Source organism: Borostomias antarcticus, assembly GCF_949987555.1.
Source record: "Borostomias antarcticus genome assembly, chromosome: 8".
Lineage (NCBI taxonomy): Eukaryota > Metazoa > Chordata > Actinopteri > Stomiiformes > Stomiidae > Borostomias > Borostomias antarcticus.
In genome coordinates, this window is record NC_140241.1 from 291,358 (window position 1) to 306,989 (window position 15,632).

At 46.3% G+C, this 15,632-nt stretch overlaps 1 protein-coding gene across 2 annotated transcripts in view; it reads left to right on the top strand.

Annotated features, from left to right (window-relative positions):
• Nucleotides 1-15,632, top strand: part of dnah5 (dynein, axonemal, heavy chain 5) — a gene marked incomplete at both ends in the record, with an annotated part of 112,307 nt that overhangs the window by 28,274 nt on the left and 68,401 nt on the right. For both annotated transcript variants that reach the window (XM_084441832.1, XM_084441833.1), the window contains 6 exons: nucleotides 27-120; nucleotides 648-790; nucleotides 1,842-2,043; nucleotides 4,542-4,777; nucleotides 11,648-11,866; nucleotides 14,383-14,445. In XM_084441832.1, the coding sequence (XP_084297958.1) occupies nucleotides 27-120; nucleotides 648-790; nucleotides 1,842-2,043; nucleotides 4,542-4,777; nucleotides 11,648-11,866; nucleotides 14,383-14,445 (957 nt within the window). The remainder of the gene's footprint in view (nucleotides 1-26; nucleotides 121-647; nucleotides 791-1,841; nucleotides 2,044-4,541; nucleotides 4,778-11,647; nucleotides 11,867-14,382; nucleotides 14,446-15,632) is intronic.

Sequence of the window (15,632 nt, forward strand, 5' to 3'; positions counted from 1 at the left end):
AGTTTGTCTGACCTGTTCTCTTGCAGAGGAAGATGAGTGAGAGACGCATGGCTGCTCTGAGGCAGGACAGCACAGACAGCCAATCAGAGGACGGAGAAACCACGTACCGGAGCGCGCCAGGTACCACAACACCGGGTCACGTGCTGGAGGGAACTCTGCTTCCTCTTTACTGTTTATGAATCAGTTTAAATCAGTTCAAAGGTCACGTGCTGGAGGGAACTCTGCTTCCTTTCTACTGTTTATGAATCAGTTTAAATCAGTTCAAACTGTGTACTAGCAATGTAAGGCAAAGTATGTTTTAGTGTTCTTCTCAGAATGTATTTCACTAGTCTAAAGTAGCCTCCCCAATCGCCTTTCTTCATGTTCCCTCCTCCATGATCCTGCATAGACACAATTACAGGACCGCTAAAAGACAGCTCCTTATATGGACATCCTCCATCGGGCTTTCTCATGTCCCTGTGTTTTGACATGATTGCAGATGGAGAGGCCTGTTAAAACTTTGAGATGCACCCTAACCTGTTAAAGCTTTGAGATGCACCCTAACCTGTTAAAGCTTTGAGATGCACCCTAACCTGTTAAAGGTTTGAGACGCACCCTAACCTGTTAAAGGTTTGAGACGCACCCTAACCTCTGGTCCTGTTCCCCAGACGGCAGCACGTCTGACATGTCGGCCTCGGTGAACCAGGCCTTTCCATTCCAGGCCAGGAACTACTACAAGAGTGTGTCAGAGAACAAGGAGATCGTCAAGCTGGTGTCTGTCCTCAGTACCTCCATCAACTCCACCAAGAAGGTACAGGCACTGACCAGCTAGTATAGAGATCCTATCAGCCAGGGTTCAGATACTGACCAGCTAGTATGGAGATCCTATCAGCCAGGGTTCAGATACTGACCAGCTAGTATAGAGATCCTATCAGCCAGGGTTCAGATACTGACCAGCTAGTATAGAGATCCTATCAGCCAGGGTTCAGATACTGACCAGCTAGTATAGAGATCCTATCAGCCAGGGTTCAGATACTGACCAGCTAGTATAGAGATCCTATCAGCCAGGGTTCAGATACTGACCAGCTAGTATGGAGATCCTATCAGCCAGGGTTCAGATACTGACCAGCTAGTATGGAGATCCTATCAGCCAGGGTTCAGATACTGACCAGCTAGTATAGAGATCCTATCAGCCAGGGTTCAGATACTGACCAGCTAGTATAGAGATCCTATCAGCCAGGGTTCAGATACTGACCAGCTAGTATAGAGATCCTATCAGCCAGGGTTCAGATACTGACCAGCTAGTATAGAGATCCTATCAGCCAGGGTTCAGATACTGACCAGCTAGTATGGAGATCCTATCAGCCAGGGTTCAGATACTGACCAGCTAGTATGGAGATCCTATCAGCCAGGGTTCAGATACTGACCAGCTAGTATAGAGATCCTATCAGCCAGGGTTCAGATACTGACCAGCTAGTATAGAGATCCTATCAGCCAGGGTTCAGATACTGACCAGCTAGTATAGAGATCCTATCAGCCAGGGTTCAGATACTGACCAGCTAGTATAGAGATCCTATCAGCCAGGGTTCAGATACTGACCAGCTAGTATAGAGATCCTATCAGCCAGGGTCCAGATACTGACCAGCTAGTATAGAGATCCTATCAGCCAGGGTTCAGATACTGACCAGCTAGTATAGAGATCCTATCAGCCAGGGTTCAGATACTGACCAGCTAGTATGGAGATCCTATCAGCCAGGGTTCAGATACTGACCAGCTAGTATAGAGATCCTATCAGCCAGGGTTCAGATACTGACCAGCTAGTATGGAGATCCTGAGCTTGTTGTGTTTCTTTCGTTGTGCAGGAGGTGATGAACGGTCTGGAGCATTTCAGCTGCTACCACCACATCTGGAGGCAGGACCGGCAGGAGACCATGGAGGCCTTCAGCCAGGGAAGCCCTCTGCTGGACGACTTTGAGTCCCAGATCCTCTACTACCGGGACCTGGAGCAGGAGATCAACGCTGAGCCAGAGTACCTCACCGTGGGAGCGCTGGCTCTCTACACAGGTAGGAACCACACGTTCCACACACCAATACTAGGAGCACTGGCTCTCTACACAGGTAGGAACCACACGTTCCACACACCAATACTAGGAGCACTGGCTCTCTACACAGGTAGGAACCACACGTTCCACACACCAATACTAGGAGCACTGGCTCTCTACACAGGTAGGCCGCGAGGAGAACCACACGTTCCACACTCAATACTACTGCTCTGCATACCAGTAGTCCTTATTGCCCTCAATTCCTTCAGCAAGGCTAAATACAAATGTGTGTAATCAGGATATCTCTGCTTACCTGTTTGAATTCAACATGGTTTAGAGTGTGTGACATGTAGAATTTAAACCTGATTTAGAGTATGTGACATGTAGAATTTAAACCTGATTTAGAGTGTGTGACATGTTGTAAGGGGGCTGGTTGGCTAGCTGACCCAAACGCAGGACCACGGACACAGACGGACAGTTCCAAGCCCAGAGGGCGGTTTAATAGAAAGCGGCAGTACAGAGGGCAAGGCAAAGGGTAGTCAAGTTCAGGCAGGGGTCAATCGATCAACAAACAAAGTACAGAAAACGTAATCCAAGCCGTGGTCGAGGTCCGGGGAGAATGGGTCGGGGAAGCCGTGTGTCAGTCCAGGAAAAGCGCAGCAAACAAACCGGAATCTGGAGGAGTGGAGAGTAGAATGAGTAAAAGGGAAAAAAAACAACTAAGACAACTACTAGCACGGGAACTACAGAAACCACAACTTTCCACAAGGAATCTTAGGAAAGAACTGGCGACGAACGTTGGGAAGACCGGGTTCTTATAGGGGAGGTGATTAGATGAGTAGTGGCAGCAGGTGAGCCGCGCCCTCGGAGCTCGTTAGCGGAACCGTGTTCAGGTGTGCGGGGGTGATCAGGTGTGCGGGGGTGATCAGGTGTGCGGGGGTGATCAGGTCGTTAGCGGAACCGTGTTCAGGTGTGGGGGGTGATTACGTCGTTAGCGGAACCGTGTTCAGGTGTGGGGGGTGATCAGGTCGTTAGCGGAACCGTGTTCAGGTGTGGGGGGTGATTACGTCGTCAGCGGAACCGTGTTCAGGTGTGGGGGGTGATTACGTCGTTAGCGGAACCGTGTTCAGGTGTGGGGGGTGATTACGTCGTTAGCGGAACCGTGTTCAGGTGTGGGGGGTGATTACGTCGTTAGCGGAACGTGTTCAGGTGTGGGGGGTGATTACGTCGTTAGCGGAACCGTGTTCAGGTGTGGGGGGTGATTACGTCGTTAGCGGAACCGTGTTCAGGTGTGGGGGGTGATTACGTCGGAGGGCGCGCAGAGCGCGCGCTGAAGTGGAAGGCCGTGGTGTGCGCGCTGCGGGAACGGTGGTGGGAGCTGGAGAGCGCCCAGGCGGAGGTGGAGCCGTAACACATGTAGAATTTAAACATGGTTTAGAGTGTGTGACATGTAGAATTTAAACATGGTTTAGAGTGTGACATGTAGAATTTAAACATTGTTTAGAGTGTGACATGTAGAATTTAAACATGGTTTAGAGTGCGACATGTAGAATTTAAACATGGTTTAGAGTGCGACATGTAGAATTTAAACATGGTTTAGAGTGTGACATGTAGAATTTAAACATGGTTTAGAGTGTGACATGTAGAATTTAAACATTGTTTAGATACATGTGTGTCTGTTTGAGAATGTGAGAGGAGACAAGACGGCGTTGGCGCAGGGCTACAGCGTGGCGCTGAGGTCTGGAGGCGCTAATGGAGTGAATGACACAAGTTCCTAGTAGTTTTCAACATCATTTATAAAATATTTTTTGGTTTACTGTTCTTGCTATGAAAAAAAAATAAAAAAATTGAGTCATAAAAATGACTTGATCTTCACAGGACTAATGCACAGGAAAATGTTTCTGTCATCCGACTGAATGCGTTCCCTTTTCAAGGACACACAGCAGCTAACGGTAGCGTGCTAGCGTCCCCGGCCCCAGTTCAGATGGAGGTTTAAATACCAAAACCAGCTTTCTGCAGTATATGCCGTGTAGCCTCAAACTCAGCAGGCTAGCATGCCAGTGGACAACCTACTGGACAACCTAAATATGAGTGTCTTTTAGAAACTCACCTACTGTACAACCTATTAAAGGTGAACTCAAATCCCTTTTTTTATTTTATTTTATTTAGCCTTTATTTAACCAGGAAAAGTCCCATTGAGATTAAAAATCTCTTTTTCAAGAGAGACCTGGCCAAGATAGGCAGCAGTGCAATCCAAACACATAGTTACAGACTAACGGTACTGACCAGTTATGACATGCCTCATTTTCTATGCTAAATAATACCATACCAATAATTGAATGTATAGGCGATTTTGGGAAAAAATTTAAGAGAGAAAGTCAAATATAATTTCTGAGCTCATTTGACAGCCCTAATAGAGAATAACAAAATGTTCCTGATCAAGTTCAGTGAGCCAGACTTGCTCTGCTGCTTTGACTGCTTTCCCAGAACCGTCGCTCTGTGTTCTGCTTTTCTGAGCAGCTAATCTGAAGCTGTCCTTGACGGCGGAGACTAAGAGCTGGATGGTGGACTACGGCCTCCACTGCAACCGCAAGGCCAGGTGGGAGATGGAGCAGATCTTCCTGTTCGTGGACGAGGCCGGGAAGAAGCTGAACCGGCCAATCAAAGACCTGGATGACATCCGCATCGCCATGGCAGCGCTCAAAGACATCAGGGAGCTTCAGATCTCCATCGACTTCCAAGTGGGACCCATAGAGGTGCTACGACACACACGTTTAGAGCATCATACATCCCTATTCAATGGTCCATATCAATAAATAATAATAATAAATCCCTATACAATGGTCCATATCAACATTGACAGACTTTGCATCCTTCAGATATTTGTGCTACAGTAAGTACAGTAGGAAGGATACAATGGATGTCTATGAGCCTGTATATGGTTACCTGGGCATGTACGTACATGTATACGCCCTTAGAGACCCATTAAGCTGGGACATGGGCAATGAGCACTAATATTTCAAGAGTGCACAGTCTGTCAGAAATGTTAAAAGGACAGTTATATATGATGGTAAATAAGCATTAGCAGGACTTATGATGATGTAATGGATTTTAAAGGATTTACCAAGATTCGTTCAAAAGGTTAAGTCTGATTTATTGTGAAAAACATTACGTGCGCAAGGACTTCCTGAACAACGCAAACAAAGGTGGTTTCGTCAGAGAAGTGAATTCAAAGCTTGTCATGCCCAGTCTTATATTCAGTCCAAACACAGGTAAGTCTTTCTAGGATTTGATTGGCTGAGTTGTCTATGCGTCATCGTGAGGGGACGGATATCACACAGTGAAAGAAAGGAATGTGGGATGAAACTCACTTTGAATATAGACAAAGGTCTGAGTCAGGGCAGGAAGGACAAGGTGTGGCCTTTCTGACTTGGACAAAAGAGCGAGGCAGAGGAGTTTACAATTACAAAGGGGGAGAGTTGAGGTGTTTTACATTTACAAAGGGGGAGATTGAAACTAGGGTTTGCAGGGGACTTGAGGACAAAGGTTTAAGGTGTTTGGATGTAAATTCCTGGACAATCCCTCATTTGTGCCTGAACAGGCACACAAAAATAAAATATAAAATCCAAACACAGTGTAAACAGTCAGCTATGCTATACATGTGGAAAGGAAACAATCTCTCCACTAGGTGGAGCAAAAAAAAAAAAAAAATCTCTTTTTTTTTTTTATTATTTTCTTTCCACGTGCAAAATCACGCACCAAAACCCCTTGTTTCAGAAATTTGACAGGAAACAAGATAAAAAAGATGACATGATTATATACTATTTATAGTCTAAGAGTGGACAACCATTCACCAAAAAAAAACTTGATTTAACAAGGCAAAAAAAATAAATGGTTACCAGTGTAAGAAGGGCAAAAAACCTCTTGGTCAATTTAGAGGAAAAACCCAAACTTATTTATCAACTCATGTTTCAACCATTGCAACTCTTGTAAACAAATATGATATTTTTCAGATTATTTCAAAGTTCATTCACTCTTGTGAATAATCGCATGTGATGTCCTATGGAACATAGATTCCACGTGTGCGTCTCTGAATGTTTAATGTAGGTTCCAGTGTGTGCGATCAGAGGTGCAGTCCGATTGCTCATCAGAGGAGAGGAGAGTGTGGCGGTGACTTTCAAGGTCACTCTTGTTCACAGTGTATCCCAACAGTCATTTAGGTGGCACTTCTCTTTTGGGCAATAGAATGTCATTGTGGAATGCAAGGCGTCTTCTCTTCTAGTTCGCAACTTCAATGTCGCGTTGCTTGAAATCAGTTATGTTCAATGTTAGTGTGTGCAGGTGTGTGTGCGTGTGTGGTGCATCTTGTGAGGAGGTGACCAGCAAGGTCATTTTTCCTCCGATTTCTCGTCAGAGGAGAGGACAGTGTGATGGCCCATGGTTTTGGCCTCTGAGCCCTCTGGTTCAGCTGCATTCTGATCTCCTGGTGTTTGCGATCCCCTGGTGGACCGTCCTCTGCTGCTTGGACCCGTCGGCAATGCTTGCATGGATCCACGAAGTCCTCTCAGATCGCTGTCTGCGTGATGAGTAGAACCTGGTACGGCCCGAGCCATCTCGGCGAGTTCCAGCTCCTTCGTCTGTGGTCGTGGACCAGGACCCAATCCCCAGGAGAGATGTGATGCAGGAACCCCTCCTTAGCCTCAGGAAATGGCGGTCCTCACTCTGTTGAAGACATTTTTTAGAATGTTATTCAGTGTAAGACAATATTGTATCATATCATCTTCACATGACATGAGACTAATCTTATTTTGGGGAAACGGTGTGTTAGTCATTTTCATAGGTCGACCAGTAAGGACTTCATATGGAGCCAGCCCTGTGGTCTGGTGCGGTCTCCCTCTCATATACATGAGTGCCAGAGGTAGAACTTTCATCAATGACAGACCTGTCTCTGCCATCAGCTTGGTGAGCTTTACTTTCAGAGTTTGCTTAGCTCTCTCCACTACTCCAGCACTTGCTGGATGATAGCTACAATGCGTTCTAAGGTCAATCTGTAGGCTATTGCAGATTTCCTGAATGACACTATTTACAAAATGGCTCCCTCGATCTGAAGAGAGTTTGGTTGGCAGGCCCCATCTTGGAATGATCTCTCTCAGGAGACTCTTTGCCACTGACAACGCTGAGGCATGCCTGCAAGGAAATACCTCAGTCCATTTGGAGAAAACATTAGTTAATACCAGGCAATATTTGTACCCCTGGCATGGAGAGAGTTCAATAAAATCCATCATAACATGTTCCCATGGCCCACTTGGCCGAGGATGTGCTGACAGTTCCATTTTTATCCCTTTTCCAACATTGTTTTGCATGCATATGATGCATTTGGCACAGTTTTGTTCTGCAAAAACCGTGAAACCTGGTGCATACCAATACCTGTTAACATCCTCCGCCACCCCTGTTTTTTGAAACATGATCTGGCCCGTGGGCTAGTTTGAAAGCATAATGAAAACATGAACGAGGTAGTACAGGTTTGTCATTAGGCCCTAGATACAGGTTAGTTTGGTGGTGCACTTATTCCTCCATTTCTTTTTCTCCGCAGGTGGAGCAGATGCTTGTAGGTCAGAAATGTCTGCCGGGGACAGTGGAGGAATCTTGTCAGGGTCTGTGGATGGTAGAGAGAGCATAGAAAGCACAGGGGAGGAAGCAGAGACAGCCGCAGCTTTTGCAGCGAGCTCTCGGAGGGTGAGGAGAGAGTCCCTGTCCTGGTTCAGCAGGGTGAAGGTGCGATGGGACACGGTGTCTGTGTGGACGCCACACAGTCAGGGCGCCAGCAGCACGTACAGGCTCTTGAACTGAACCCGGTCCATCCCTGTACTGCTCCATGTAGGGCCGGCCCGGGTCGTGCTGCTGGAGGGCTCACCTCGGCGCTCCCGCTCCCCCAGTACAGGCTGATGAAGTGCTCCGTCTGTGGATCCACAGATGAGAGAGACAAACAGAGACAAAACAGAAGAGCAAAAAGAGAGTCCTCTGGTCTGGTCTCCCTGTTCCCTTCTTTGGTCAGGAACGGTTATCAGCAGTCTGTAGGAGATACTCAGAAATATGGTTAAGCGCAAGCTCCTGCTTTGGGGAAAAAATGTTGTTATTCTGTCAGGAAAACTTAAACAGGGTGACTGTTCAAGTGTCATTTTAGAGCCAGTCTGCAGTAGCCTATAGTGACATCAAGGGCAGTGTTAGAATGACTTTAACACGCCCAGTCCCCAGTCATGATCAAGGCAATTGGATTTGGCTCTAGCATTTCTCTCGCGATTTTATGAAAATAAAATAACCATATTCTCGTCTCAACAAAACAACACCCCCTAAGGGTGAAAGCAAAAAATTTCCTGAAGTCAGGATAAAAATAGAGATGGGGCAAAGAAAATGACACTAAAATGAACTGGCTTCATTTACAATTAACTAATCAAAAAACTCCAGCAAAGCTTCATTTGTATAGCTAAAATTTGTATATCTAAACGCTCCCTCTTCTGCATTTGAGGACAGAGTATTTGGGCACTGCTTCGGACAAAATGGTCTCTTCTCCGTTTCATACTTATCTGTCGCTCACAGTGAATTGGTGACATGGCGTTGGCGTTGCATCTCACGAACCCCAGATCGCCCATCTGTAGGGAAACAGGCCAGTAACCTCCATCTCCACCTCCGGTGTCCTGTGCCCGTCTCCTGGTTCGGCATTCACCCATCACTCCCGGAACGACAGTTGTCTGTAAAAAACACTCAGGCCCGATGAATGTGCCTCAAACTATAAACATGAGATATTTAACATAACCATTTAAAATATATATAAATTGGGTTATGAGATGCTGCATTCAGATTAAGACACTGGCAACCCTTATCTATTCCCCCCACTATTATGCACTACGCCTTATGTCTTAAGCTACATATCAGAAAGAGAGACAAAACAAACAACAGTTAAACAGACCAACAGCAGGTTCCAATGTCCCCAGGAAGGCATGATCCAGGCTCCTCAAAGACCTGCCGCCCAGGGTCCATAACACCTGAAAAATAAGACTCAAACACAGACTGGGTTCAATAGCAGAGGAGAAGGCCTAAAGTCAACTCCTCAAAAACACATTATCATTATATGAATGAAATTCATACCTTAGAAATGCATAAAACGAACAGCTTATGGCCATTCATTGACTATTGAAACAAACTCCTGAATCAAACACCTATTCAAAACCCTGTCAAAAAAAAATCTCTCTATCTTGGCTAGTTTAAATCTCCCTTATGGGTTGTTCAAGGGAACTCCAGCAGGTGGCGCTCGACCCCAAATCGGAGGCTCTTCCTTCCTGCCCTGTTCGGACGAATACCTCGTAGAAAGGGGCGCGCTTAACCCGTAGAGAGAAGGGGCGTGGCTAATGGCGCAACAAGTCGAGGGGGGAATCTAATTTTAAATCAGAGTTATTCTGCTGGGGAAATGGTGGAGAGACTGTTTGCTGAATCTCCTTATCTTTCCTTCCTGACCTAAAAAAAACTCTCTCGTGCTACTCTCCCAAATCTTAAAAACAGACCAGTCTAGAGAATTAACAGGCTTTTCCCTTAACCCTCTAGCTGAGCCCGAATCTTAGAATTTAACACTAAAATGTCAGATGTGGATGTAAGAAATCGAAAATGCTTTAGCACATAACGAAAATCTGCCAACAAACGCTCGCAGAATAATGCTTGAGCGCAACAATCTCCTCAGGCTAGACACGTTTAGCAGTAGAAATTCTTTACATCCTCTAGCATATTTTAATAGCTAGTGTTACAGGGACACCTAGTGGTGATCCCAAAATGTTGCATGTATGACCCGGATGTGGTCTATGGCCGTGCGCGGGGAAATTTAAAGAAACAAATCCCTAATAACAGCCTAGAAACCCCAAAACAGCAATGAAAGGAAACCTTATGGTTAACTCACGGCGGGAAAGAATACAATTTCGAAAGAAACAAAGACACATTAAAATTCGCTTAGTACTCATCCAGTCAGCGAAGTTCTTTGTTCTCCTCTGGCTCACTCCTCTGGCTCAATGGCGGATCACCGGGACAGTGTTTTCCTGCGTCTCCTAGGCAACCAGCTAGCCTACTGGAAAAGTATACAAAATACTTACGATATAAAGCAAGAGCCGAAGCTCAAAAATGCCACTGAGCCGGCGAAAATAGCGCTAGACAAACAAAGACAACACACGACAAAAACAGACACTCCGGAGATTAGCTGGTAATCGCACTCACTGCGAACTTCAACCCATTTGGAAATCGCACTCACTGCGAACTTCAACCCTGTGGGAATCGCACTATCTGCGAACTTCAACCCTGTGGAAAACAAATACTTTACTTGGATCCATGGCGCGCGTAACAAACATACAATCAAGAGCCGAGGCTCAACAGTAACACATAAGACACAAGACGAAACAAAGGCCCACGTTTTCAAACAGCATGCTCGGCTGCACTAGCAACCTGGTCAGAGCTAAACCTAGTTTAGGTCCACCAAACACTGCACAGCCACTTGGTCAAAGCTAACGCTCGTTAGGTTCACCAAGCCACCCGGGAAAAGGGGAAATCGTTTCTCCAAGAAACGCGGATTGCAAAAACTCTCAATCACTCCCGTAGCTACCATCTCGTTGGTAATCGTTCTTCAACGAACATCAACAATCACTTCGAAGCTAGTTGGCAATCGTGCTAACACGAACATCAACAACGGGGCTTAAGCTAGTTGGTATCGTTCTTGAAACGAAACATCAACAATGAGGCTTAAGCTAGTTGGTATCGTTCTTGAAACGAAACATCAACCATGCTCTTCCTACCCTCGGTAGGACTAAATACCCACGCTGGGGTTCCTGTTTTCAAACAATCCAGACCAACAAGCTGAACCAAATCAAGGCAAATACAACTCAACCCATAAGAGGGTTCGTTTAAACGTACCTGTGAGCCTCAGGAATCCAGTGGCAGAACTGAGGAAATAATCTCGGCTAGCGCTCTGGCGCAAGAGAGAAAATTGATTTTCCAAGCCCATATGGACCGACACGTCTGTCGATCAGTTCATCCACTGGAATCCCGGCAACACGCAGGTAGTCCTCCCAGATCATCCGCGTCGCCAAACTGTAATGGATTTTAAAGGATTTACCAAGATTCGTTCAAAAGGTTAAGTCTGATTTATTGTGAAAAACATTACGTGCGCAAGGACTTCCTGAACAACGCAAACAAAGGTGGTTTCGTCAGAGAAGTGAATTCAAAGCTTGTCATGCCCAGTCTTATATTCAGTCCAAACACAGGTAAGTCTTTCTAGGATTTGATTGGCTGAGTTGTCTATGCGTCATCGTGAGGGGACGGATATCACACAGTGAAAGAAAGGAATGTGGGATGAAACTCACTTTGAATATAGACAAAGGTCTGAGTCAGGGCAGGAAGGACAAGGTGTGGCCTTTCTGACTTGGACAAAAGAGCGAGGCAGAGGAGTTTACAATTACAAAGGGGGAGAGTTGAAACTACTACATTAGTGGGGCCCATAGAGGTGTGCTACTACAGACAGACACGCCCGACTCAGTCATGGTCCTAATGATGGCTCTCCTCAATAATGAACTTGCTTCCCCAACCTTTCCCAGGAGTCGTACGGCATGCTGAATAAGTACGATCTGAGCGTGGCCAGGGAGGAGGCGGAGAAGGTGGACGCGCTGCGCTACAGCTGGGAGAAGCTCCTGACCCGGGGCACCGAGGTCCAGAACCAGCTGGCCTCTCTCCAGCCCAGCTTCAGGGGCGAACTCATCAACAGCGTGCAGCTGTTTGTGGACGACTGTGAACACTTCTACCAGGATTATAACCAGGTAATACAGACCTGTACACACTTCTACCAGGATTATAACCAGGTAATACAGACCTGTGAACACTTCTACTAGGATTATAACCAGGTAATACCAGACCTGTACACACTTCTACCAGGATTATAACCAGGTAATACCAGACCTGTACACACTTCTACCAGGATTATAACCAGGTAATACCAGACCTGTACACACTTCTACCAGGATTATAACCAGGTAATACCAGACCTGTACACACTTCTACCAGGATTATAACTAGGTAATACCAGACCTGTACACACTTCTACCAGGATTATAACCAGGTAATACCAGACCTGTACACACTTCTACCAGGATTATAACCAGGTAATACCAGACCTGTACACACTTCTACCAGGATTATAACCAGGTAATACCAGACCTGTACACACTTCTACCAGGATTATAACCAGGTAATACCAGACCTGTACACACTTCTACCAGGATTATAACCAGGTAATACCAGACCTGTACACACTTCTACCAGGATTATAACCAGGTAATACCAGACCTGCACACACTTCTACCAGGATTATAACCAGGTAATACCAGACCTGTACACACTTCTACCAGGATTATAACCAGGTAATACCACACCTGTACACACTTCTACCAGGATTATAACCAGGTAATACCAGACCTGTACACACTTCTACCAGGATTATAACCAGGTAATACCAGACCTGTACACACTTCTACCAGGATTATAACCAGGTAATACCAGACCTGTACACACTTCTACCAGGATTATAACCAGGTAATACCAGACCTGTACACACTTCTACCAGGATTATAACCAGGTAATACCAGACCTGCACACACTTCTACCAGGATTATAACCAGGTAATACCAGACCTGTACACACTTCTACCAGGATTATAACCAGGTAATACCACACCTGTACACACTTCTACCAGGATTATAACCAGGTAATACCAGCCCTGTACACACTTCTACCAGGATTATAACCAGGTAATACCAGCCCTGTACACACTTCTACCAGGATTATAACCAGGTAATACCAGACCTGCACACACTTCTACCAGGATTATAACCAGGTAATACAGACCTGTACACACTTCTACCAGGATTATAACCAGGTAATACCAGCCCTGTACACACTTCTACCAGGATTATAACCAGGTAATACCACACCTGTACACACTTCTACCAGGATTATAACCAGGTAATACCACACCTGTACACACTTCTACCAGGATTATAACCAGGTAATACCACACCTGTACACACTTCTACCAGGATTATAACCAGGTAATACCAGACCTGTACACACTTCTACCAGGATTATAACCAGGTAATACCAGACCTGTACACACTTCTACCAGGATTATAACCAGGTAATACCACACCTGTACACACTTCTACCAGGATTATAACCAGGTAATACCAGCCCTGTACACACTTCTACCAGGATTATAACCAGGTAATACCAGACCTGTACACACTTCTACCAGGATTATAACCAGGTAATACCAGACCTGTACACACTTCTACCAGGATTATAACCAGGTAATACCAGACCTGTACACACTTCTACCAGGATTATAACCAGGTAATACCACACCTGTACACACTTCTACCAGGATTATAACCAGGTAATACCAGACCTGTACACACTTCTACCAGGATTATAACCAGGTAATACCAGACCTGTACACACTTCTACCAGGATTATAACCAGGTAATACCACACCTGTACACACTTCTACCAGGATTATAACCAGGTAATACCAGACCTGTACACACTTCTACCAGGATTATAACCAGGTAATACCAGACCTGTACACACTTCTACCAGGATTATAACCAGGTAATACCAGACCTGCACACACTTCTACCAGGATTATAACCAGGTAATACAGACCTGTACACACTTATACCAGGATTATAACCAGGTAATACCAGACCTGTACACACATGCACGCATACACTTCTACCAGGATTATAACCAGGTAATACAGACCTGTACACACTTCTACCAGGATTATAACCAGATAATACCAGACCTGTACACACATGCACGCATACACTTCTACCAGGATTATAACCAGGTAATACCAGACCTGCACACACTTCTACCAGGATTATAACCAGGTAATACCAGACCTGTACACACTTCTACCAGGATTATAACCAGGTAATACCAGACCTGTACACACTTCTACCAGGATTATAACCAGGTAATACCAGACCTGTACACACTTCTACCAGGATTATAACCAGGTAATACAGACCTGTACACACTTCTACCAGGATTATAACCAGGTAATACCAGACCTGTTCACACATGCACGCAGACACCCACAGACACATGCTGCCCATATAGTCTTGGTGTGAGTTGACATGTGCTTCACCTCTAGCAAGCAAAGACGATGTCGAGCTGAATAACCTCTCGGTAACTCTAATGTACGTCATGGTGCAGAAACAAGGCGCTCTGAATAAAAAGCCATTTCCTGACACACCCACTTTTCCCTTCCCAGGACGGCCCCATGGCCATGGGCCTGGCCCCGCAGGACGCCAGCGACAGACTCATCATGTTCCAGGTGGGTCCAGAGTGCCCTCATGTTTAAATACAGGGTAACCAGAGGAGGAAAGAGGCTCTAGTATTCAGAATCCTGATCTGAGCTCTCTCAGCTCCTCAGTCTGGCCTCCCCCTGTCCCCCGTCTGGCCTCCCCCTGTCCCCAGTCTGGCCTCCCCCTGTCCCCCGTCTGGCCTCCCCCTGTCCCCAATCTGGCCTCCCCCTGTCCCCCGTCTGGCCTCCCCCTGTCCCCAATCTGGCCTCCCCCTGTCCCCAATCTGGCCTCTCCCTGTCCCCAGTCTGGCCTCCCCCTGTCCCCAATCTGGCCTCCCCCTGTCCCCAGTCTGGCCTCCCCCTGTCCCCCGTCTGGCCTCCCCCTGTCCCCCGTCTGGCCTCCCCCTGTCCACAACCATTAACAGAGTAGTTGATGCTTAGTCTCCCGAAGCAACGAGGCAGAATAAACACCGTCATAAGTGCAGTTATTCGACAAATAGACTCAATAACAACTTCCAGCAGTGTAACCGGTACAGTAGCAGTGGGAAGGGTACAGTAGCAGTGGGAAGGGTGCAGTAGCAGTGGGAAGGGTGCAGTAGCAGTGGGAAGGGTACAGTAGCAGTGGGAAGGGTGCAGTAGCAGTGTGACCGGTACAGTAGCAGTGGGAAGGGTACAGTAGCAGTGGGAAGGGTACAGTAGCAGTGGGAAGGGTACAGTAGCAGTGTGACCGGTGCAGTAGCAGTGGGAAGGGTGCAGTAGCAGTGGGAAGGGTACAGTAGCAGTGGGAAGGGTACAGTAGCAGTGGGAAGGGTACAGTAGCAGTGGGAAGGGTGCAGTAGCAGTGGGAAGGGTACAGTAGCAGTGGGAGGGGTACAGTAGCAGTGTAACCGGTGCAGTAGCAGTGGGAAGGGTACAGTAGCAGTGGGAAGGGTACAGTAGCAGTGGGAAGGGTGCAGTAGCAGTGGGAAGGGTACAGTAGCAGTGGGAAGGGTACAGTAGCAGTGTAACCGGTGCAGTAGCAGTGGGAAGGGTACAGTGGAATAGATAGATTGATAATACACATAATAGATCAAATTAAATTACAAGGAAAAATTACAAGAGAAATGAATGCTCTTGAATTAAAATCTTTGCTCTTGAATTAAAATCTTTGCTCTTGAATTAAAAGACTGTGCTCTTGAATTAAAAGACTGTGCTCTTGAATTAAAGTCCATGCTCTC